The following is a 27149-nucleotide window of genomic DNA, read 5'->3' on the forward strand; positions in this document are numbered from 1 at the left end:
GCTTGTACTTGTCTTCCACAACAATAAGACTCACTAATAATGTATTATTTTATCAAAATAGTTGTACCTGCTTTTTTTGCAATAATCACTGATCTGGCTTTTAGGTCTGTCTATAAAAATGTCCTTTCTGTAACAAATTTAACCAGAAACAGAAAATTAACACCGGTCTCATAAACAATCTCTCAAGCACAAGGCCATGTGCTGGTGAGTAGCAGCTAATATTTATATTTCAAGTTTAGCCAACTTGGATCTAGGTATAATTTCACAAGCTCTGAATTCAGCTAACGATGCAAAACAGTTGAATTGCTATGAACACAACCTTCTGTCTGTCTACAACTGTTTGAAGAGCATGCTAGCCTGTCCACTTTGTTCAGATGCTGAAATCAAGTGGCCTACCTTATTTCGCAGAATGAGAACGATTTGCCAATTCCTTATATAATTGTTTTATGCTTATTGCACATTTATAAAACACAGACTAAACAGCTAGTATAACAATCTGTATTTGACTAAAATGCTGCTAGCGATACGTGGTACCGTAATGCGCTTGACAAACTGAGCATTAACTTTCCAGAATTGATGTTCATTGGTACATCCGTTTTAGTAGTGTCTGCTCTGCAATAAATTTGAGGAGTTGAAACATAAACAGGGTATGGTTTGAAAGGTTAACTTCTCCTCTATTACAGTAAAATAATGTCTCCATGTGTTTCGATGTCTATATGACCGATTCTGTTAGACCAAACCTCAAATGCAAATAGCGAGTTGAAACCGTTTGTCAGAGAGGAAGACGTGACCTCTCATCTTAGTTGTTGTGAGTGTTAGGTGGAAGGGCTTGGGACAAAGAAGCGAAGCGAGAGGTTTCACTCTCACCAAAATCTATCCAAAATAAGCCCAATGCGTTTCTATGCACTTATTTTGAACCTAAGCTTGTCGCCTGCCTTCCCGCCTTTGGGACAACGACTTCCATTGGTAGAGCGGAGACATGAGCATCTCGTCTTTAAATACAAATCTCTGGTGTAAATGGGAAGGTGCACAGCACAGAAGGAGAGCACGAGACAAGACCAAAAAGACAACATGAGAACCAGCGGACATCAACGCTCATAAAAATGAAAAATACAAAAAACCTTGATTCTGCGATACAGGCATTTGGAATATCGCGCAAAAACATACATTCAAATGAATCTAATTAATTCAATATATCGCCCAGCCCTACAATGTCGTATACATTGTTCATTGTGAGGTAATCTATAATTACAAGCACCAATGCATGTGATAGAGGATGTGTTCGTAAGTTCACTCTGGGTGTTCGTACATTCAGAGCGCTGTCAGATAGTCCGTTCGTAAATTCAGATCGTTTCGCTCTCGGAGTGTTTAGAGCGCACACTGGACACTCTGGCCGACGAGTAGGGTTGATCCGAGCGTTCTGACCTCACAATGGCAGTCAAGCACCCAAGCTAACTGGCTAAAGTTGTCTAGCTTGCTAGCTACTTCCAGACGCACACGAGAGAACACCTCACTCTGACCATTTTACTCGCCCTAGCAGAGCTGGTTAGGCTGTTTTCATGTTGTCTAGAGCGTTGGTGATTGTAACTGTGCTGCTGGCAACGATTTAATTACGTTTTTTTGCCGACGTTTACAGACACCGGTCATATTCAACAGGTGTTGCCCGTTTGTAAATCCATCAGTTATTCTGCGCTCTGGCACACTCAGACGAGAATACTGAAATCGGAGTAGATAGCCAGAGTGAATTTATGAACGCACCCATAGATTCAAGGGAACTGTGTTTCTTCAAAGCACTTCTGGATGAGGGCAGGAAAGCAATGGACATGAGTGATGAGCATTAGTGCTAGGCTACTCACAGAGCGTAGTGACACTGAACGGACCTCTCCTACCTAACAAATTCATGATAGTGGAAAATCACAGAGAACTGGTCTCATTCAGTACTGAAATGCAAAACTAATGCAATGACGCTCAACGAAATGGTATTGAAATGAATGCTGACAGACACTACAAGGTCCACTTGTACTGTGGCTGGATAAATACATACAGACAGTCTGTCTGCAGTGTTGCCAACTTAGCGACTTTGTCACTATATTTAGCGAATATTCAGACCCCTCTAGCAACACATTTTCAAAAAAGCGACTAGCGACAAATCTAGCGACTTTTTCTGGTGTTATTGGAGACTCTGACGTGAAAGCACGTATTGTTACTCTTCTCAACGAGCAGCGGGTGCTGCCCCCACCCCTGGGCCCCACCCACGTCCCAAAGCTTTTAACTCACTTTCTGTCTCTCCCACGACGTTATTCCTCTCTCCTACAGCGTCCATCACAATTACATGCACATGGCCAATTATGCAAATTAGGCGATGACTTCATTTAGCGACTTCTAGCGACTTTTAGGACAGCCAATAGCTACTTTCCTTACTGAGGAGTTGGCAACACTGTTGTGAAGGGCTGTCTGGCTTCAATGCCATCAACGACACTCTTATACAAACTCCAGATTTAAATGAACATTTTTAACATTTGTATTATTAACATTTTGTATAATTAAATAACATGGTTTTGGTCACATTGACTACTGAATTGAAAAACAATTTATATGTTTTCAGGTAATGATGGATATTTTTTAGTGGACTATGAGATAAAACTGGGTTAATCACGAACATCGAGTTAGAATTCTTTGTTGCTGGGCCAGGAACTTATTTAGGTCATTTCACTGTGTGTGTGTGGGTAAAGTGGGAATCTGACCTAGGGTCGAATTGCTCGCTCTTACTTAAATCCATGGCTGTCCTACATTATCAGTGACTGAAAGCAGACTGTGGCCTTTTGCTTCTCTCCTCAAACAGAGTGGAATAAGTGGCCAGGGTTGAGCAGAGTTCAGGCTAAACCTTTGTCTCTCCTTGGCTATCTTCTTGATTGATTACAGCATGATGGGGTGGGGTTTTGTGTATGTTTGAAAGATTTAAGTATGGACCTGTCATGTCCAACAATCAGTCTTCAGGTCAAGCCCAGGAGAGCCGGGGTTGAACAGAGTTTAAACTAAACATTAGTGTTTTTGAAAGATAAGGGACTGATTGATTGTATTACTATTGATTCTGAACTGAAAGTTGAATTTAGCCGCCATCATAGACAAAGGAAGTGGGCGGAGCGATAAAGAGCGGGAAACTGAAGAGGGAGGGATTTTAAGATAGGGTGTGTGTGAAGGAGACTATATAGCTAGGGAAGAGAGAGAGAGAGGGGGCTTAATCTGCAGATTAGCCTGGCTTTGTTGAAATTGTAATAAAGTCATTCTTGATTCTACAAAAACTCTGAAAGAACTTTGATTTTTAATAAAGTATAGTGATTATTTTCCACAACAGTAACAATCAATATCACAACAATGTGTGAAAATATGTTAGCCTAAGGTAATCCACAATCAAACACTAAAAACTAAGGAAAGAGGATATAAATCCTTGAGACAGTATTTTGCGCAATTCAAAGGCCTGCTCAACTCTTGGGACTCGTCGTCTCTGAATCTGACAGATTCCTTCAGTGTAGCAGGTCCTGTGGTGTTATGTGTTGTGATGATGGTGATGGTGGTCATGGTTTGTGTGCTTGTGTTCGCGTGTACGCCTGCACGTGTGTGTGATATGGTGAAGTGGTCATGGGAACAGTGGTGGTGGGAGTAGCATGAGGTTTGATCATGGGTGTTTCTAAATGCTCTAAATCCTGTAATACTCCTCTGGCGCTTGCACAAGTACCCCCTCGTGTCGTCACGCCAATTGAGATGTAAGGGCCAGGCTTTTAAGGCAGTGCCCGGAGGCCATGGAGCATGGCGCAGGCAGACACTCCCCCCTTCACCCCATCCCAATACCCTCCTCCTCGTCCTCCTCGCCCTTCCTCAAATAGCCAAATTAACCCATGCAGGGGGTGGGGGGAGTGCTTTCATGGCAGTCTTTGATAAGGAAAGCTCATTAGGATTGGACGGGAGGGTAGAGGGGCTAAATCCACTCAAAGGACCCTCAGATCACAGTAGCACAGGGCAACCAGGCCTTACTAAAAGATGTTGGGTGTCTGCCGTATCCTCGGTTGGAACCTCTCTAGAAGGATCAACACTAATGTGTTTACTACAAATAGACACATCAAGCACCAATTCAATTTGATAAGCGCTGGTTTGAAGAATAGAATGGAATATCATTTTGTAAGGGCTGTCAGAGTTAATCAGTTAACTCAAGTTAACTTTTTAAAATGTTTGTGCAAAAAATGTTTTATGCGTGATTAATTGCATTGTCTGAAAGCGTTCAAAATAAATAATCTATACAGATAAAAACAACAATGCCATGTGAAAACAAGTTGACATTGAGGTTAAAGAAAGTTTGCTTTACCTGATTTTGCTATCCATTACTTTGGACAAAATCAAGAAGTCAATATTCTTGTTGCTTTTTGTATTAAAAAAAAAATTACAGCTCAATTTGAGCAAATTCTGAATTTGCGATTAATCGTGATTAATCGTGGCAAATCCTGCAATTAACACGTTTTTATCTTTTGACAGACCTAAATGTTATACAGTACAGTGCCAAAGTCTAATTTGTTTAGGCCTACTTGGCAGATTGATGGTAACAAAGTGACATAAATTCCTATTATGTCATTGTGGCGTTGGTAGTGTCACAAATGTTAAAGCATTTTATTTCCATATAAATATAGCTAGAGCTGATAATACCTACTGTGTATTTGCGAAACATCATTCGTTATTACAGTGTTTTGTGTAACATCATTCGTTATTACAGTGTTTTGCGTAACATCATTAGTTATTACAGTGTTTTGTGTAACATCATTCGTTATTACAGTGTTTTGCGTGACATCATTAGTTATTACAGTGTTTTGCGCAACATCATGAGTTATTACAGTGTTTTGTGTAACATCATTCGTTATTACAGTGTTTTGTGTAACATCATTTATTATTTCAGTGATTTGTGTAACATCGTTAGTTATTAAAGTGTATTGAATAACATCATTCGTTATTACAGTGTTTTGTGTAACATCATTAGTTATTAGAGTGTTTTGTTTAGCTGTGTTGTTTTGCTTGGATAACATCCATGCTCTTTGGTAACAATACCGAGCTATGTTTCAACAGGCAGCACTGTGTAATGACAGGTCTACAGAAGGTCAGGGAATACAGAAACCTTCAACAAACCAACTCAAACATAACAGCAAACCATCCCTCATATGTGCCCAAAATCCTGGGTAAAAAATAACCCTTATGTCAAAACACTGAGTTTTTAACTTTTAGTACATACTGTACACTCTGAGCAGGTACAGTATATCTTTCAGCCTGTCTGCTGCTCAAAATGTCCTCTCCTTACCTCCCAGTCCTCCTACCTCTCCCTGCCTCTCAGTCCTTCTCCCTTCCTCCCTGCCTCCCAGTCATACTACCTCTCTCCCTGCCTCTCAGTGCTTCTCCATCCCTCCCTGCCTCCCAGTCCTCCTACCTCCCTCCCTGCCTCTCAGTGCTTCTCCCTCCCTCCTTGCCTCCCAGTCCTCCTACCTCCCTTCTTCCCTGCCTCCCAGTCCTCCTCCCTCCCTCCCTCCCTCCCTCCCTGCCTCCGTCCTCCTACCTCCCTCCCTCCCTCCCTCCCTCCCTGCCTCCGTCCTCCTACCTCCCTCCCTCCCTGCCTCCGTCCTCCTACCTCCCTCCCTCCCTCCCTGCCTGCCTTACAAACCCAGTTGTGTGGAGGATAGCCTTAATAATTAATCTGGAAGGAGGAATTATGGCATCAGAGTTGTCCTGTTCTGCTGCACACCATACATGCATTATTCACCAACACATCAGTGAGCTGTACCACTGTTAAATACGCCACAGTGGCAGCGCTTTTCACTATGGATTAACTGAGGATGAGACAGGTTAATAAGGCCTTCGCCCTACTTTGCCTTAGGTGTCAAAATACAATTGTACTAAGATTTCCTTTATGGTATTGGAAAATGGCTGGCGTGCTGAAGAATATGGGGAAAAATGCACAAAATTATTTTTTAATCTTCAACATACCAAAAAGAACTTAATGAAACTGGTTACAATTGACGGAGTCACCCATGATTCACCAAATTATATTTTGAAGGAGGAAACAAAGTACTTTAAGCATATGTTTTATTTTCAGTCGCCTCCATCTCCTCTAACTGAAGCTAATTGTAGAGATTTTCTTTCTATTGATAATGTAAAATGAACAGCCATACAGAAAGACTCATGTGAAGGTGAAATTCCAGAGGGGGAACTTCTGCATGCAATTAAAGACTTTAAGGCTGGGAAAACTCCATGGTTGGATGGCATACCAGTCGAGGTATACCAAACCTTTTTTGATATACTAAGAGGACCGTCATTAGCATGTTTTAACCACTCCTATGTAAATGGTAGATTATCTGGCACTCAAGAAGAAGGTCTGATCTCATTATTACTGAAACAGGATACAAGTGTGTCATTGTACGCTGATGATTCATTATTCATTCTTTTAAATCCACAACTAGAATCCCTCCACAGCCTCATAGAGGATCTAGATACATTTTCTAACCTCTCTGGATTACAACCAAATTATGACAAATGTACTATATTACGTATTGGATCACTAAAAAATAAAAAATTTACATTACCATGTAGTTTACCAATTAAATGGTCTGATGGTGATGTGGATATACTCGGAATACATATCCCAAAGGAAATAAATGATCTCACTTAAATACATTTTAATAGAAAGTTAGCAAAAATAGATAAGATCTTGCTACCACGGAAAGGTAAATACCTGTCAATTTGTGGAAAAATCACCCTGATTAACTCTTTAGTATTATCCCAGTTTACCTATTTGCTTATGGTCTTGCCTACGCCTAGCGAACAGTTTTTTAAATTATATGAGTAAAAAATATTCAATTTTATTTGGAACGGCAAGCCAGACAAAATTAAAAGGGCCTATTTATATAATGAATATGAATTCGGAGGACAGAAATTATTAAATATTATATATTTATATATTTATGAATTGACACGCAAAACGACACCGGATTCAAAAATTTGAATCTTTCAATTTAAATTATTATATAAAATTCTTGCTACCAATATAATGTTATTTATATGGGGGATACAATCTTCCCAGCTCTGCAGATTTTGCTGTGAAGAGACAGAATCATTAGATCATTTGTTTTGGTTCTGTCCATTTGTAGCTTGTTTTTGGACACAGGTCCAGGAATGGCTAAAGGATTGCAATATTTACCTGGAGTTAACCTTGCAGATAGCATTACTGGGTGATCTGAAAAGTCATAGTCAATCGATCAATAATATAATAATACTTTTAGCAAAAATGTTTATTTTTAATTCACAATCTGTAGAAGCAATGAGAATAGAACGGTTCAGAACTTTTGTAAAACATCACAGTACGGTTGAAATATATATGGCAAATAGAAATCCTATATGGATGGTGTTAAGAGATAGATGGGAGGTATTGAATGGAGTTGAAGGATGGGACTAACAACAAATAACAACAAATAATAACAAGATAACTAATAATGTAAGCATACTGTGTCCATAATAAGTATATACAGTGGGGAGAACAAGTATTTGATACACTGCCGATTTTGCAGGTTTTCCTACTTACAAAGCATGTAGAGGTCTGTAATTTTTATCATAGGTACACTTCAACTGTGAGAGACGGAATCTAAAACAAAAATCCAGAAAATCACATTGTATGATTTTTAAGTAATTAATATGCATTTTATTGCATGACATAAGTATTTGGTACATCAGAAAAGCAGAACTTAATATTTGGTACAGAAACCTTTGTTTGCAATTACAGAGATCATACGTTTCCTGTTGGTCGTGACCAGGTTTGCACACACTGCAGCAGGGATTTTGGCCCACTCCTCCATACAGACCTTCTCCAGATCCTTCAGGTTTCGGGGCTGTCGCTGGGCAATACAGACTTTTAGCTCCCTCCAAAGATTTTCTATTGGGTTCAGGTCTGGAGACTGGCTAGGCCACTCCAGGACCTTGAGATGCTTCTTACGGAGCCACTCCTTAGTTGCCCTGGCTGTGTATTTCGGGTCGTTGTCATGCTGGAAGACCCAGCCACGACCCATCTTCAATGCTCTTACTGAGGGAAGGAGGTTGTTGGCCAAGATCTCGCAATACATGGCCCCATCCATCCTCCCCTCAATACGGTGCAGTCGTCCTGTCCCCTTTGCAGAAAAGCATCACCAAAGAATGATGTTTCCACCTCCATGCTTCACGGTTGGGATGGTGTTCTTGGGGTTGTACTCAACCTTCTTCTTCCTCCAAACACGGCGAGTGGAGTTTAGACCAAAAAGCTCTATTTTTGTCCCATCAGACCACATGACCTTCTCCCATTCCTCCTCTGGATCATCCAGATGGTCATTGGCAAACTTCAGACGGGCCTGGACATGCGCTGGCTTGAGCAGGGGGACCTTGCGTGCGCTGCAGGATTTCAATCCATGACGGCGTAGGGTGTTACTAATGGTTTTCTTTGAGACTGTGGTTCCCAGCTCTCTTCAGGTCATTGACCAGGTCCTGCCGTGTAGTTCTGGGCTGATCCCTCACCTTCCTCATGATCATTGATGCCCCACGAGGTGAGATCTTGCATGGAGCCCCAGACCGAGGGTGATTGACCGTCATCTTGAACTTCTTCCATTTTCTAATAATTGCGCCAACAGTTGTTGCCTTCTCACCAAGCTGCTTGCCTATTGTCCTGTAGCCCATCCCAGCCTTGTGCAGGTCTACAATTTTATCCCTGATGTCCTTACACAGCTCTCTGGTCTTGGCCATTGTGGAGAGGTTGGGGTCTGTTTGATTGAGTGTGTGGACAGGTGTCTATTATACAGGTAATGAGTTCAAACAGGTGCAGTTAATACAGGTAATGAGTGGAGAACAGGAGGGCTTCTTAAAGAAAAAACGAACAGGTCTGTGAGAGCCGGAATTCTTACTGGTTGGTAGGTGATCAAATACTTATGTCATGCAATAAAATGCAAATTAATTACTTAAAAATCATACAATGTGATTTTCTGAAAATTTCTGAAAACAAATAAAATAGAATTATTGTAAAATTGACTGTGTCCATAAGGTGTAGATAGTAAGTATAGGCTGGAAGTAGAGGCCTGGGCATTGTTGTTCACTAATTTACCCCAAGTAGGGAAAGGATGGCGGGGTTGAAAAGTAATAAAGGGGAGTATATATATAGAAAACATGGGGGATTGGAAGTGATGCAGACAATTACATTGATGGAAGTTACAATCTATCTGCAATATTAAGCTGATCTACCCCTCCAAAAAAAAGACAAGAATAATAAAAAGAAAAAAAGAAAACAAAATATACTATAAAAAAAGAAAAATATATTAATAAAAAAAAAACATTTATGCTTGATCGGAAAATGTAGTCGGAGGCTCCATATGGAGGGTGTGACGCAATTGCGGAGCCTCCAGAGGCATGCAGAGGCCAAATCGAGCTCTGTACCGCATCGCCATGCGCCTCCCAAATTTTGTAACAATGCGGAGGGCTCTGTATAACTCTGCATTGACATGACTGGTTGACGGTAGGTGGGGGAGTTACATCCTGTATAAACACAAACTCACTTCCTTGACAACAGCTCTGCATTGCTCCGCGAAGCGCAAGAAGTATGAATGCCCTGACTTCTGCTGAGGCCGTATCACCGTAAATGCTGCATGGCCAATGCAGACGTTGGATTGACCACGCGCCCAGATGCACAATGCACTTCTCTCTCCAGAATGTGCTCTCTTCCGCCAATCTGTGCACATTCATTGTTTCATAACTTCATTTTGTGAATTGTTTGCGTTTGATTTTTAAGGTATATAAATTCCCCATTACATATATCACCAGTAGTACATTTACCATTAATTCCTATAATTTCTAATCTACAATGTTTGTTACTTTGCTTACGGTAACTATTTTATTCCATTCAATATTATTATTCCAGTCTTCCCGTTCTCATTGTCTGAGTGGACACATTGTTTGCAGAGTGCACAACCTATGCTACACTTATTTCATTCCATTTACGAGTTTTGTCAATTTAGTCATTGTCTTTTGTTTGGAGCGCTCCTGTCAATGTTGAGTAAGGACGCGCACGCATAGAAGTAGACCTACAGGCTACCTGAAAAATCTTTCCAGCTCTCTCCCTTTTGATAACCACTCAGCGTGAAAGTGAAAGATGTCATGCTGTGATCCAGTGGAAACGTCATAAAATAGGCCTACCTGATTACTTCTTATCAGTGCTTGACTGAAACAGGTTCCGGTACACATTTTGGGTGCTGGTACTGTTTATATTTAGGTGCAGGAGCTCCACAATATTTTGAGCTAATATTCTTTAAGGGGAACAGGACTTCAAGCAGTAGAACATTTGGTGAGCTCCTTCCCAAGTCAAGTACTGCTTCTTATCCCTTTCGCAAATAGCCTACAGCTGTGTCTGTCCAGAGCTCACTGGCGCAAGCTTCAGGGCTAGACCCAACTTAATAGTTGATACAATGTTTCAAGTTCGTTGCAGACAGGCCATGCGTAGCCAATGTGATTTATAGGATATTTATTTTATCAGGATATTTTCTACCTGCAGGCTGCAATGTTTTTATTTGTTGGCTTTATGTAGGCTATTTTTACATAGTTGGCAATGGCAATAGAAGTCACTTTTTAGGTTTGTATCATTTTCATTTAGATTTGGATAGAATTTTGATTAACCACATGACAATGATTTTGAGATATGAAGACGTTATTACAAATTAAATTAAACTGTTTCACGAAAATGTGCATATAAAAACCATAACTGGCACGAAGATCAGTAGAAATGGTCAGATAAATTGGCATTCAACATGAGAAGGGTTGCCGACTCCTCGTGTAGACTATTACTGGCAACTTCAGGAGAGTAATGGCAGAATCTGCGAAAGTCAGCAGGAGCGGGAGGAGAATAGTTGGGTCAGGTTAAGGTTTTTTCTTCTGGTTATCTAGATCGCTGGCGCCCTCGAGGCATTTGTCTTATTTCATCAAACCGTAAGCTTTAAGCATCAGACAGGCTCAATGCTTATAGTTGATTTTATTCAAACACATCGGGTTTGTCTATATAGGGGAAAATACATGTTTAAAAATTTAGACCAATCGATTGGTCGAAAGAACATACAACTTTTGGTCGACAATATTTTTTTTAGTCAGGGACAGACCTAATATAATTATAATCAGTCATCCCAACATGTGCCAGGTCTTGGTCACAGCATTGAACCAGTCCATGGGGCATATTTATGGATTAACAACTATATAGATTGATTTCTATGAAGTCCACTAAAAATGATGTTGAAAGTCCAATCCCTCCGTACAGTTTGAAGCCAAAGGCCTTGATTCTGACTCTGCTGCAGGGAACAGTTGAATACAACCTTGGCTGACTAAATAATTGGTTGAAGTTATTAACTTGCAATTTCCATTGCCACCTTCTTGCCAGCTAAAGTCCAGAATCAAGGACCTCATAGAAATCAATCTATATAGTTGTTAATCCATAAATATGCCCCATGGACTGGTCCATGCTGTGACCAAGACCTGGCACATGTTGGGATGACTGTGGGTACTACTCCTACCCATGCACTAGCAGACTACAACTGGACACAGCTGTAGCTCCTGTTCCACTACACTACACTAATGCGGTATTAACCCAGAAACTGCCCATGTTAGAGGGATGCTGCGGTAGACTGCAATCGGCCAGAACCAGAGGCGGGGTTCAATTAAGCTGTAGGCTACATATACATCTGATTATTGTCCCGTTCCATATTTGATGCTGGGACATAATCCCATGGCTTTTTTCTAATTTTTCTCATCCTTCCTCCCAAAGTGTACACTTGTTCACGTTCCCTCTCTGACTTAAAATAATTGACAGGTAAAATAAATATGTTGGAAACTCCCAATAGCCCATGCCTCAACCAAACCAAGGTTCTTAGATTTGTGGGAAGAAGTGAATGAGTGCACACTTCAGGAGAAAGGAGAAATTATTGGGACACACCCAGTATAACTCTTATACACTGAGTGTACAGAACATTAGGAACACCTTCCTAATATTGAGTTACATCCATTTTTGCCCTCAGAACAGCCTCCAATGCTCCAATGCTTCCCACAGTTGTGTCAAGTTGCCTGGATGTCCTTTGGATGGTGGACCATTCTTGATACACACGGGAAACTGTTGAGAGTGAAAAACCCAGCAGTGTTGCAGTTCTTGACACACTAACTCCTCCCCTTCATCTACACTGATTGGAGTGGATTTAACAGGTGACATCAAAAGGGATAATAGCTTTCACCTTGGATTCACCTGGTCAGTCTATGTCATGGAAAGAGCAGGTGTTCCTAATGTTTTGTACACTCAGTGTAGACCACAGGCATCAAAATAAATAAATAGGGTGCCAGTACTTAGACCTACTCTCTTACTGCTTGTGTAAGCCTATCTCTCGTCAGCACACACTGGCATTTAAGAGAGTACAGTGGCTACTTCCTAATTTACACAGCTTCCCCCGGATTTAAGTCTGAAGCGGAACTCCAAGACACAAGTCAAGCAAGGCTAATGGACACTGAGAAAGGGGAGAAGGCAGTGAGGTTCCCGCGCCCAGAGTGGCCACTCTGATGCATGGATTCCTATGCTGTTGAAGAAGGGGCACACAAAGCACACTGGCATCATGGCCCACTTTATAGTCTCCACGGAGACATCAAATCTGTGTTGCTACCAGATTCTCCAGACACTGCTTAGTCGCTGCCCGCCACAGTCATAAATAAAGATTGTCTGTGTTCGCATGCCATTCTACCGATTTCCATCTCTAGTGGAAATTGTTGCCAATGTGTTACGTTGTGTTGGTACTAATGCCATGTTTGTTTATGGTTGATTCCTAAGCACCAATGCTACGCCTAGCCCCAAGGACTACCTTTCAGCAAATTGCTACAAATTTATTTCTGTCTATTCGCAAGGCTTTGCCACATGTCCAATTTCATCTTCCGCTCACAACAAATCAAACTACTTTATTGGCATTCTGGCATAAACAACGACAAGTAATAAAAAAGATACATGCTACACAGTCCATACAGTAATACATCATATTGATATAACCAAGCTATTCACATACAATTCATATCACACAACATATTACATTCCAGCTTGTTTTGCAAGGCTCACTGTATTTGCCAATGCATAACTTTTTCAGATTGCATGCTGCTGGAATGTAATGCACTCCTAATGCCAGGCCTAGACAGGTCGGATTTCGGTTTGCTCCAAATTGCCCCTGTCGTGTTATTTCATTTCCAGACAGGGAGGGAATATTACATTTTGGGACACATTTCTTAAGAGAATCAGGATTATACAATCTTTGCAGATGGTGCAGTTGGGCCACTCACTAAGTCCCAAATGTCACTGGCACACTATTTCCCATGAGCCCTGGTCAAAAGTAGTGCACTTTATAGGGAATAGCGGGCCATTTGGGATGCACACTATGACTCGAGTGCTGGCTATGCCAGAGGACCTGAGGTTTAATCACTCTGCATGGCAGTGAACGTTATCCTTCCTGTCTGATTATTTGGGCTGGACAGCACTTGTCATTGGATTACCAAATTTCCCCAATTTATATATATATTTACACTACCGTTCAAAAGTTTGGGGTCACTTAGAACTTTCCTTGTTTTCGAAAGAAAAGCAATTTTTTTGTCCATTAAAATAACATCAAATTGATCAGAAATACAGTGTAGACATTGTTGATGTTGTAAATGGCTATTGTAGCTGGAAACGGCTGATTTATAATGGAATATCTACATAGGCATACAGAGGCCCATTATCAGCAACCATCAGTCCTGTGTTCCATATGCACGTTGTGTTTGCTAATCCAAGTTTATCATTTTAAAAGGCTAATTGATCATTAGAAAACCCTTTTGTAATTATGTTAGCACAGCTGAAAACTGTTGTGCTGATTAAAGAAGCAATAAAACTGGCCTTCTTGAGACTAGTTGAGTATCTGGAGCATCAGCAATTGTGGGTTCGATTATATATATGTATATATATATATTTTTTTTTTACAAATGAGTCACAGTAAGTATAGTTTGTATGCTAGGTAGCCTAGCTAACATAAGCTATAGCGTTAGTCGGCTGTACCTGCGCCAAAACTCCGGTATTTCTCATACTGTAGTTTGTTCTCCATCTTCTTCTTTTTTTTTATTAATGGTGTGCCAACATGTTTTCAGCACTTTTATCTCCAAAACTTGTTTTACATTTACATTACATTTACATTTTAGTCATTTAGCAGACGCTCTTATCCAGAGCGAATTACAGTTAGTGAGTGCATACATTTTCATACTGGCCCCCCGTGGGAAACGAACCCACAACCCTGGCGTTGCAAGCGCCATGCTCTACAAACTGAGCTACAGGAGGCTCTCTCTTGTCTCTCTACAGCAGACATTTAGTGAGCAATATGTTTGGAACGTGAAATTACAATAAAACCGCAGTACCAAATCGCAATACATATAGACTCGTGATACATATATAATTGCAATATATCTCGTATCGGCACTTAAGTATCGTGATAATACCGTATCATGAGGTCCCTGGCAATTCCCAGTCTCCCCTGGATATTATTATTGTTTGTACTCACTGTACTATTTCCATATTAACTATTAGGTCCATATGAACTATTACTGTAAATCATATTAACTATTCCTGTAAGTCCATATTAACTATTAGGTCCATATGAACTATTACTGTAAGTCCATATTAACTATAAGGTCCACATTAAATATTCCTGTAAATCCATATTAACTATTAGGTCCATATTAACTATTACTGTAAATCCATATGAACTATTAGGTCCATATTAACTATTACTGTAAATCCATATTAACTATTAGGTCCATATTAACTATTACTGTAAATCCATATTAACTATTAGGTCCATATTAACTATGACTGTAAATCCATATTAACTATTAGGTTCATATTAACTATTACTGTAAATCCATATTAACTATTAGGTCCATATTAACTATTACTGTAAGTCCATATGAACTATTAGGTCCATATGAACTATTACTGTAAGTCCATATTAACTATTAGGTCCATATTAACTATTACTGTAAGTCCATATGAACTATTAGGTCCATATGAACTATTACTGTAAGTCCATATTAACTATTAGGTCCATATTAACTATTACTGTAAGTCCATATTAACTATTAGGTCCATATTAACTATTACTGTAAGTCCATATTAACTATTAGGTCCATATTAACTATTACTGTAAGTCCATATTAACTATTAGGTCCTCTCTCTGACACAGGATGGATGAGAAGGTAGACCTTTGCTCTTTGTCCTGTCTTAACATCTAATCCCTAAACTATCACCCAGCCACAACAGAATGACCACAAGATCCCAATGACGGTGATCCCAAAACAAACTGCTTTCCAGATTATCAGGCATTAGGCCAGTACTGGTGTGCCCAGTATTGATTAAGATTAAGATTAAGATCATTTTATTGGTCAATTGCACACAAGGTCCAACTGAAATTGTATTGTATTGTACAACCCTTCCGAAAGACACACATACATACACATTCAGGTTTTGGAGAGGTGTGGGGGGCTGCCACACTGGGGGCTGTTGTTGCAAGGGGTTAAGTGGCTTGCTCAAGGGCACAATGGTAGTGTAAAAAAATAGTTTGTAACCTGTTATATGTTATATTGAGTTAACTTAATCTAAAGATTCTTTCAACCTAAGTGAAACTGACACATTTGGTTTGAATAACTTGCTGAGTGAACATGATACTTTTAGTCAAATCAATGTGATTAAACATAGTTTTTTTGTTGCCCTAACAAAGCTACTCTAGTTGTTTTGACAAATTACCAAATGTAGAGGACAAGTATTTGACAGTCAGAAAAACAATTTTTTTCATTGTTTTAACTTCCAAAAGTTTGTAACCTGGCTGCCTTAACATTTTAAGTTCTGTCAACTTCCTATACAGTTGAAACAACGACTTTGACAATTACACATTTCAGAACTGATTATGTCCTTGAAATTATATAATAGAGATGTCATTATGCTCCCCTCTCTCTCTTGCTCATCTGTGAGCTTTTACACCAGTTTCAAAAATGGCAGTGCACTCTGTAACCAACCAACAGACCACTTTAACTACAATGACATTCTCAGTAACGGTTACAGAAACACTTTACTTTTTACTTTTTGCATGTGGTTGTTCATCTATCTTCATTGAATGCACTAACTGAAGTCACTCTGCTTAAAATTGTCTGCTAAATGACCGAAATGTGAATGTAAAAAATGTATGGTTGCAAAGCATGCTGGTTATTATTCCAATTAGTTTCACCCCCAAAAATAAATTGAGGTCATCTTAACATTTTCAGTCAACACTACTGTTATGTTGCTTTAGTTTCTTTGACTTCTTGGTTGTGAATTTCTAAGTTGAGTAAACATGTAGATCTTAGCTGATTCAACTTCATTTCATAAGTTAAGACAATTTGATATGTTGTAGTTATCTTAAGTGAAATCTTTGTCAACACAACTGTTATGTTGCTTCAGCTGATTTGACTTCATGGTTGTGAATTTCTAAGTTGAGAAAACAAATAGTTTTTTTGCTAAATCAACTTGATTTAATACGTTTTGACATTTTGAGTGAGTTGAAGTCAACTCAACTTAACATTTTCTGTCAACTCAACAATTTTAGCAAATTTAGTTGACTTGGCTAGATAAAATGATTCATTTTGACTGAATCCCAATATATGTTTTATAGTGCAGGCAATGGCATCTAGCATTTGATACCAGCAACCCTCTGGTTGCCAGCTCACTTCCCGCCAGATTTTTCCCATCGGACCCGGGATTCGAAATGGCAACCCTCCAGTTGCTGGCTCGCCTCTCTAACCACTAGGCTACCTGCCGATAACCCAGCTGCTGGTTTGTAATGATATATCTAGGCCTCCATGCATGCATAGCAACCCTCTGGTAGGCCTAACTTGTCATATTGTTGTGTTGTGTGTAAATAGTTGACACAGCTATTATAAATGTCTTCAATCAGATTAGAGAAATAAGCAAGAAAAATGTTTGGTTTCAGTTTTGCTGTTAGATGGTGTTTTTTATGGTTACTAATTGTTCATATGGCTATTACACACTATGTTCACACTATGTTGAATATGGGCCTTAACCTATGTGCTGGCGTATGAATATCAAACACAACAATAAGCATACCAGATGGCCCGGAACAGGTAAATGATGGAGACAACAGCACTAGCACTATGCTATTGCTAGTGAAAAAGAGCAATGCACAGCTGGTTTTTCAACAACTGTTGAGGATTTATCCAACATATGTCAGCTACAGTAGCTAACAGAAAGACAGGTGTTGCCAACGCATCGTCTAAATTCATCGTTTAAAATGGCCCTGACCATAACATAACATGCCAGCCAGCAGCAATTTCCTCGTCGTATTTTAAAGGCTGTATCTGTATGCGTCCTAATGCACAGGCCAAGATCGTTACTTCCCGACCATTCAGTTCCATCCAACCGTCACATACCTCAGTGCTTCCGACAGATACGTTTAAATACTTAACAATTATCCAACACATTCATTGTGAAAAGCATAAGATGACATATGCCTAATAATACATTGACGTAATGCAATGTCCTGACACACGCTTGACGATAACGACAGTAATAACACAAATATGACGCTTGCTCTTCCTGAGAATTCCTATCAACCTGCTGTAAAAACATATATATCTCTCCTATCGCTCTCTTATTTATAGCTGGTCCAACATTTAAAATAACAACATACCATTTCAATAGAAACTAAGCGTTCTTACCGTGTAATTAATCTCCACAATGTATTAAGGCCTAAGGTTTTTAAAGCCACCTCCATGGCCCTTGGTTTTTTCTCCGCTACTGCTCAGCATCAGCAGCCGTACAATGAATCGAGAGCGATGATGCTACGAGACCCCGCCCTCCTTCCCGTGCAGCGAGAACGAGCTCACCGACTTCAGCATCCGGAACTGCAGTGTCTGTAACTCCACCATTTCTAAACCGCCGTTCAGTGGGCTATTAGCCATACCCGAAGAGAAGGCTTGTACCCAAGATATACACGGACCTAGTCTCAGTTTCTTTCTTCTTTACCTCCTCTCTATCCCCCGTTCACGGAAATGGTGTCAACCGCTTATAGACAAAGGGATGACAAGCAGCCAGAAGCTCTTTCGTCGCAGTGGAGTCAGCCATCACTGTCGTTTTTAGATAGGGCGTTAGGCAAATAAATAATATAAATGGCAAGACTAGGCCATTTTATCGGATTAAGACGCAGCCTTCCGTTCACTACATAGGTAGCCTAGTAGACCTGATTGGCCATACAATATAAATAGCCTACCTACCTGTAAAAAAAGGAGGAACATTTTTATGAACAGTTTCTTGAGATGTTCTAATTTATTTACCATGAATACAATATGCTAAGAGTGGCTAAAAGTTACTTTAGAAAAATTTAACAACAGAAATCAATCAGTGTCAGAGTGGCATATAGATGCCCACTGGGTACACACTGTTTGAATCAAAGTTGTTTCCACGTCATTGTTGAACTAAGGTGGAACAGACATTGAATTGAAGTCTGTGTCCAGTGGGTGGTATGCTGTTATTCTGCTAGAAACATAATTATGGGAACATGTGAGACTTTTCCCCTACAATGAGAAACTAAATATGACATCGATATAGTAATGATTCACAAGTAATTATGGGTTATGTAGCCTAGTCAAGACACAAAGTAGGCCTACGTGTCAGCAGATGTAGCCTACTGTACAGTACACTCCTCAACATCCCACTGGGCACAGATGTCAATTCAACGTCTATTCCACGTTGATTCAAAGTTATTTCATTGAAATGACGTGTAAACAACGTTGATTCGACCAGTGTGTGCCCAGTGGGATAACACTAGAGGCATTCCAACCGTAACATTCTCTCTGTTACTTAAGCGTATGCGTTTTTCCGTGGGGTCAGAAAAATGTAAACATGTCAGAAAATGTTAAACATAGTAAAGCACTGCCAAAACCACCAATCAGTATCTGTAATAATGAGAATATGGGTTGATTCGTCAGTGACTGTAACACTACAGAGCGAGAGTTCAACAGACCCTCAATGACAACAGACTGCCACCCCATGGCAGCTTTCTGAACAGCTGATTCAGTTAGACTGCAGGATATCTGAAATCTTGCATATTACCAGTGCTTGACTTGGGATGAAAGAGGTGCAGGAGTCTTTTTTCAAGTCGGTCCCATTAGATTATGTTCACAGAAATTCCCAAATGACATTATGCTATAGAGACCTCTGATTATTCACTGTTAAGGGTTCATACACATTTTGACAGATGGAATTTCATGATTTTTCCATGACTTCCCATGACTTTTAAACAAATTTCCATGACCAATAATTTGTGGCGTCTCTATGTAGCCTAGATGAAAAAGTCAAGATAAATGTGGTATTGGCGCGAGAAGGCTGCTGATCTACTATCTCCTGCCATTGTTCCTTTGATCAAGGCACTTAACCCCCTGCAAAGAAAAATAACTGAACTGTTAGGCTACCGTAGAAAACACATGTGGTCAATCCTCCATCTGGAGAGCTACTGGGTGTGCAGGCTTTTGATCCAGCCCTGAAACAAACCCGAGTCTGCCCATCAAGGTCCTGTTGAGCAGCTGATGTTTAGGCCACAGTGTGGTGTGTATGAGCGGGAACCCAATTACAAATATCGGGTTCTAGGTGCATGTATATAGCCTACTATAATGTACAGTCGTGGTCAAAAGTTTTGAGAATGACACAAGTATTGGTCTTCACAAAGTTTGCTGCTTCAGTGTTTTTAGATATTTTTGTCAGATGTTACTATGGTATACTGAAGTATAATTACAAGCATTCCGTAAGTGTCAAAGGCTTTTATTGACAATTACATTAAGTTTATGCAAAGAGTCAATATTTGCAGTGTTGACCCTTCTTTTTCAAGACCTCTGCAATCCGCCCTGGCATGCTGTCAATTAACTTCTGGGCCACATCCTGACTGATGGCAGCCCATTCTTGCATAATCAATGCTTGGAGTTTGTCAGAATTTGTGGGGTTTTGTTTGTCCACCCGCCTCTTGAGGATTGACCACAAGTTCTCAATGGGATAAAGGTCTGGGGAGTTTCCTGGCCATGGACACAAAATTTTGATGTTTTGTTCCCAGAGCCACTTAGTTATCACTTTTGCCTTATGGCAAGGTGCTCCATCATGCTGGAAAAGGCATTGTTCCTCACCAAACTGCTCTTGGATGGTTGGGAGAAGTTGCTCTCGGAGGATGTGTTGGTACCATTCTTTATTCATGGCTGTGTTCTTAGGCAAAATTGTGAGTGAGCCCACTCCCTTGGCTGAGAAGCAACACCACACATGAATGGTCTCAGGATGCTTTACTGTTGGCATGACACAGGACTGATGGTAGCGCTCACCTTGTCTTCTCCGGACAAGCTTTTTTCCGGATGCCCCAAACAATCGGAAAGGGGATTCATCAGAGAAAATGACTTTACCCCAGTCCTCAGCAGTCCAATCCCTGTACCTTTTGCAGAATATCAGTCTGTCCCTGATGTTTTTCCTGGAGAGAAGTGGCTTCCTCGCTGCCCTTCTTGACACCAGGCCATCCTCCAAAAGTCTTTGCCTCACATTGCGTGCAGATGCACTCACACCTGCCTGCTGCCATTCCTGAGCAAGCTCTGCACTGGTGGTGAATCAACTTTAGGAGACGGTCCTGGCGCTTGCTGGACTTTCTTGGGCGCCCTGAAGCCTTCTTCACAACTATTTAATCTCTCTCCTTGAAGTTCTTGATGATTCGATAAATGGTTGATTTAGGTGCAATCTTACTAGCAGCAATATCCTTGCTTGTGAAGCCCTTTTTGTGCAAAGCAATGATGACGGCACGTGTTTCCTTGCAGGTAACCATGGTTAACAGAGGAAGAACAATGATTTCAAGCACCACCCTCCTTTTAAAGCTTCCAGTCTGTTATTCTAACTCAATCAGCATGACAGAGTGATCTCCAGCCTTGTCCTTGTCAACAATCTCACCTGTGTTAACGAGAGAATCACTGACATGATGTCAGCTGGTCCTTTTGTGGCAGGGCTGAAATGCAGTGGAATTTTTTGGGGGGGATTAAGTTCATTTTCATGGCAAAGAGGGACTTTGCAATTAATTGCAATTCATCTGATCACTCTTCATAACATTCTGGAGTATATGCAAATTGCCATTTGTGTCATTCTCAAAACTTTTGACCACGACTGTATATTCCCTGTGTTATAGACAGGATGCCCCCCCACCCCCTTTAAAGTTTTTATTTCCTTAGCCATTTTCTTTTGTTGGGAGGGGGGTTACAGGTACAATTTTCATGTGAGTTTACACACTTAGTTTATACTGTCCACATTTTATTTTGTGTCCTGCATCAAATAATTGTCTCCATTTGCTTTAATTAGTTCTCTATTTTATTATTTACATTGTGGATGTTGCTGCAAGGGCCTTTCAACCCCACCTAGACACAAAACAAAAGCAAAGCATGATAACTGTGTCCGGTCTATGATAAGTGATTAAACAAACCCAACATTAGATGTACAAATGCATATATTATATCAAGCAGACACCAAAAAATAAAAAAAGAGCAAAATAAACACAGAAATGTGATGATGTGAAACAATGTGACTAATAAAACAACTGAACCCACCATGCAAGTGATCCATAAACTGATTCCCACCCTGGTGCAAAGGTTTGTCCTCATTTGTGGGTTACATGGGGTTTGGAGTGGATTTCCGGGACTGTAGCTACATATACAGTGCCTTCAGAAAGTATTCACACCCCTTGACTTTTTCCACATTTTGTTGAGTTAAAGCCTGAATTGTACATTTATTATATTGAGAATTTGTGTCACTGGCCTACACACAATACCTCATAATGTCAAAGTGGAATTATGTTCAAATTAAGAAAAAATGAAAAAATGAAATGTCTTCAGTCAATAAGTATTCAACCCCTTTGTTATGGCAAGCCTGAATATGTTCAGGAGTAAAAATGTGCTTAACAAGTCATATTAAGTTGCATGGACTCACTCTGTGTGCAATAATGGTGTTTAATAACATGATTTTTTAATGACTACCTCATCTCTGTACGCCACACATACAATTATCTGTAAGGTCCCTCAGTTGAGCAGTGAATTTCAAACACAGATTCAACCACAAAGACCAGGGAGGTTTTCCAATGCCTCGCAAAGAAGGGCACCTATTGGTAGATCAGTAAACAATTTTAAAAAGCAGACATTGAATATCCCTCTGCGCATCATGAAGTTATTGATTACACTTTGGATGGTGTATCAATACACCCAGTCACTACAAAGATACAGGCGTCCTTCCTAACTCAGTTGCCGGAGAGGAAGGAAACAGCTCAGGGATTTCACCAATGGTGACTTTAAAACAGTTACAGAGTTCAATGGCTGTGATAGGAGAAAACTGAGGATGGAGCAACAACATTGTAGTTACTCCACAATACTAATGTCACGCCCTGGCTCTGGGGACAGTGTTATGTTGAGCCAGGGTGTGTAATTCTATGTTTGTATTTCTATGTTGGCCTGAGTGACTCCCAATCAGAGGCAACGAGTGTCAGCTGGTTGTCTCTGATTGGGAGCCATATTTAACTGTCTGTCTTTCACTTTGTGTTTGTGGTTTCTTGTTCTTATTTGGTTTGTTTATGTAACCAGAGACATCACGTTTTCGTCTGTTATTTTGATCGTGTGATCATACCCTAATAAATATAAATATGTTCACCTTCAACGCTGCGCATTGGTCTCTCCCTGACGATCGTGACAGAAGAAACCACCAGAACTGGACCAAGCAGCCTAGTGAGGAGCAGAGTGGGTGGACTTGGCAACAGTGGAGGAGGAGCTTCGACTGGGTCAAGCCGAATGAGGAGCTGAATGGCGGAGATTGGAAGCAGAAGAGCGAGAGTTGGGCGAGAATTATCGAGGCCTGGCCCACGGGGAAGAGAGACTCCCAGAAAATTTTTAGGGGGGGGCTCACGACGTCGGACCAGCAGGAGGCCGCGAGTAGAGCGGCCCAGCGGGTTGCCAGAGGAGGCCGCCAGGTTACGGGGGCCACTGGTCGAAGAGGGGGGTGGAAGATGTAGAGGCACGGCGAGAGGTACTGGCGTGTGTTGCCAGTCCGGTCCGGCCTGTTCCTGATCCCCACGTAGGGCCAGTGGTGTGTGTTCCCAGTACGGTCCGGCCTGTTCCTGCCACTCGCACCAAGTCTACGGTGCGCATCGCCAGCTCGGCCCGGCCCATTCCTGCTCCCCGCACCAAGTCAGTAGTGCGTTTCGTCAGCCCTGTCCGGCCCGTTCTTGCTCTCCGCACCAAGTCTGTGGTGCGCGTCGCCAGCCCAGTCCGGTCCATTCCTGCTCCCCGCACCAAGTCTGTGGTGCGTTTCGTCAGCCCTGTCCGGCCCGTTCCTGCTCTCCGCACCAAGTCTGTGGTGCGCGTCGTCAGCCCGGCTCGGCCCGCTCCTGCTCCCCACACCAAGCCAGTGGTGTGCGTCGTCAGTCCGGCACGGCCTGTGCCTGTTCCACCGGTGGCGGGTCCGGCACCGGTCAGGTGCTGCGTCACGCCGGAGCTAGAGCAATCCGCTCCACCAGTGTTCAGTTCAGCTCTGGTCAGCAGGGCCAGACCGGACCAGGGGTACTTTGGGGGGTTAGAGAAGGAGTGGGGATCAGGCCCGGAGCCGGATCCGCCGCCAAGGCGGAGTGCCCACCCGGTCCCTCCCCTGTGGTATTTAGTTGGCGCGGTCGGAGTCCGCGCCTTTAGGGGGGGGGTACTGTCACGCCCTGGCTCTGGGGACACTGTTATGTTGAGCCAGGGTGTGTAATTCTATGTTTGTATTTCTATGTTGGCCTGAGTGACTCCCAATCAGAGGCAACGAGTGTCAGCTGGTTGTCTCTGATTGGGAGCCATATTTAACTGTCTGTCTTTCACTTTGTGTTTGTGGTTTCTTGTTCTTATTTGGTTTGTTTATGTAACCAGAGACATCACGTTTTCATCTGTTATTTTGATCGTGTGATCATACCCTAATAAATATAAATATGTTCACCTTCAACGCTGCGCATTGGTCTCTCCCTGACGATCGTGACAACTAACCTAATTGACAGAGTAAAAAGAAGGAAGCCTGTACAGAATACAAATATTCCAAAACATGCATCATGTTTGCAACAAGGCACTAAAGTAATACTGCAGAAAATGGGGCAAGGCAATTCACTTTTTGTCCTGAATACAAAGTCTTATGTTTGGGGCAAATCCAATACAACACATTACTGAGTACCACTCTCCATATTTCCAAGCATAGTGGTGGCTGCATCATGTTATGGGTATGCTTGTACGTTAAGGACTGGGGAGTTTTTCAGGATTAAAAATAAACGGAATGGAGCTAAGCACAGGCAAAATCCTAGAGGAAAACCTGGTTCAGTCTGCTTTCCATCACACACTGGGAGACAAATTCACCTTTCAGCAGGACAAATCTACACTGGAGTTGCTCACCAAGAAGAGAGTGAACGTTCCAGAAAATCTATGGCAAGACCTGAAAATGGTTGTCTAGCAATGATCAACAACCAATTTGACAGAGCTTGAAGAATTTTGAAAATAATAATGGGCAAATGTTGCACAATCCAGGTGTGGAAGGTTCTTAGACACTTATCGAGAAAGACTCACAGCTGTAATCACTGCCAAAGGTGATTCTAACATGTATTAGCTCAGTGGGTTGAATACTTATCTAATAAAGATATGTTAGTGTTTTATTTTTCATATATATATATATTTTTTTTTACAAATGTTATACTTTTTCTCCCACTTTGACATTACAGAGTATTTTGTGTAGATCATTGATCAAAAATTCAATGAAATCCATTGGTGTAAAGTACTTAAGTAAAACTACTTTAAAGTATAACTTAAGTAGTTTTTTAGGGTTATCTGTACTTTACTATTTATATTTTTGGCAACTTTTACTTTTACTCCACTACATTCCTAAAGAAAATATGTACTTTTTACTCCCATACATTTTCCCTGACGCCCAAATGTTGTACAGCAATATGGTCCAATTCATGCACCTATATGCATTGTATACATCGTCCAACGAAATGCTTACTAGCAGGTTGCTTCTCGACAATGTAACAACAATAACAAATAATAAAATATGTTTTTGCCAGGAAAAACCAGAGGAAATTAAACAAGCGCTTTCTGGTCACTAATTAGGATATGTGTGCCAGCCTTTGCGCGCCAATGCTGATGACAGGTCATTGGTCAACGGTCAAGACGTGCACCTTTTGGTTCTGAAGCACAGATTAAATGACCAAAAGTATGTGTACACCTGCTCATCGAACAGCTCATTCCAAAATCATGGGCATTAATATGGAGTTGGTTTCCCCCATAATGAAAAAGCAAAAACTGGTTTTTAGACATTTCTGCACAATTTAGTGGCCGTTTATTGTTCCCCCAGCACAAACTTCTTGATATGCCACACCTGTCAGGTGGCTGTATTATCTTGGCAAAGGAAAAATGCTCACTAAAATTGAGAAATACGCTTTTGTGCGTGTAGAGAATTTCTGGTATTTTATTTCAGCTCATGAAACATGGGACAACACATTACATGTGTTTATTGACTAAGTAAACTAACAACTTTTAGACCTACCCAAAAAATTAAATGTGCCACACATTGCTCTGTGTAGCCATAGCAACTGCTCCATTTGGCTGCTGCTCAGCGCTAGGAGACTGCCTACACAGTACACACACAGCTGATAAGTACCACAGGAGATTTTGGCTACAAAGGCAGCCCTTCTACTTACCCAGAGTCTGATGAAGTCACGATATGGACATGTGCAATTGTGCATGTCTCCGCATGCACCTTAGGCAAGTGACTGGCTACAACTGGAGTGAGGCACGCCGAGAGTGAGCCGGGGGAGGGGGGAAATTACAATTTATTTGGTTTGAAGTACTATATTAAGCCTACATTTTATTTATTTATTAAATGCTCCACACATTACATATTTCTGGTCCTGCATCTTCTGCTGACCTATTGAAAACAGTACAACAATGATATAGCAAATTAAGATGTGTGATGTATGCCTTTTGTTTTGATGACAAAACAAAGTAGCCTACACAGCTATGGAAGTTTTGTCTTTCAGGGTCCAGCTCCAACTGACAGGTTGAATACCATGTGCCTTTGTTTTTTTGAACGGGTAAGGGGGTGGGCTCTTCACGATTCTATCAGCCAATCAGTCCTGTATGTAAATATATTCAAATTTGTATCCCCATGTACACAGTCGGACTGAGCATTTCAGTGTCCCAAGGAGGCTCACTGAGATTTTTTGACAAAAAAATCATACAAAATACATTTTAAAAGACTGCATTGGGACTTTAATAAAATACAGATTATTGTGCTTGATATTTTCCCCCAAAAAAAAGGTCAATCATACAGTGAAATAATTTAAGCAGTCTATAAATACAAATGTAGTGGACTGAAAGCAGTAAGTTCTCATAGGGTTGTGCCATCATTTTTTTGTAATTTTTTGATAAATCAATGCTAAACAAACAAGTAAACAAAACAAGAAATTAGAGTCTTTAATGCCATATACCTATATTCACATATCCACCTCCCTTTATCTACATAGGTACTGAAGAGTCCCAAGACTCAGCTCATTGTTAAAAGCCAGAATGCATACCACAGTAGGGGTGTGTGTGTCTGTGTGAGAGAGATCAATCAAATGTTCATACACTGTAGGTAGAGTGTACTCCTCCAGTCTGGGGTCAGTGGTGAAAAGTTTGGTTCAGTCCACTTCTGTCAGGCCACATGGCCTCCTGAACTCTTGACCTCGCTCATGGATCCATTTGTTGGACACTGGCAACACAGAGAAATACAAAATGTCAGTGCCAGTCTCAATTCTCTCCGATGTGTGAGACTAAGGGCTCGGTTAAAACCTACTACTAACAGAAAGACTCCAAGTTTCAAGTTTTATTGTCACGTGCACGAGTACAGTGATTCCTTTCTTGCAAACTCTTTTCCCAACAATGCAGTAATCAATATATAGTATTATACAATAAAGTAGAATAAA

General features: G+C 40.9%; 2 protein-coding genes across 5 annotated transcripts in view; both read right to left on the reverse strand.

Annotated features, from left to right (window-relative positions):
* The window catches only part of jakmip2 (janus kinase and microtubule interacting protein 2), a 51286-nt gene extending 33111 nt beyond the window's left edge, over nucleotides 1–18175 (reverse strand). For 2 of the 4 annotated variants that reach the window (XM_041893622.2, XM_041893623.2), the window contains exon 1: nucleotides 17836–18175. The gene's annotated coding sequence lies outside the window, so the exon portion shown is untranslated. The remainder of the gene's footprint in view (nucleotides 1–17835) is intronic. The other 2 variants (XM_041893620.2, XM_041893621.2) reach the window with 1 other exon arrangement.
* A 7914-nt stretch (nucleotides 18176–26089) lies between these two features.
* Nucleotides 26090–27149, reverse strand: part of p4ha2 (procollagen-proline, 2-oxoglutarate 4-dioxygenase (proline 4-hydroxylase), alpha polypeptide 2) — a 44244-nt gene continuing 43184 nt past the window's right edge. Inside the window, exon 15 of the mRNA XM_041893624.2 lies at nucleotides 26090–26935. Coding sequence (XP_041749558.1) covers nucleotides 26865–26935 — 71 coding nt within the window. The 3' untranslated portion in view covers nucleotides 26090–26864. The remainder of the gene's footprint in view (nucleotides 26936–27149) is intronic.

The sequence above is a fragment of the Coregonus clupeaformis genome, chromosome 13 (genome assembly GCF_020615455.1).
Source record: "Coregonus clupeaformis isolate EN_2021a chromosome 13, ASM2061545v1, whole genome shotgun sequence".
In the NCBI taxonomy this organism is placed as follows: domain Eukaryota; kingdom Metazoa; phylum Chordata; class Actinopteri; order Salmoniformes; family Salmonidae; genus Coregonus; species Coregonus clupeaformis.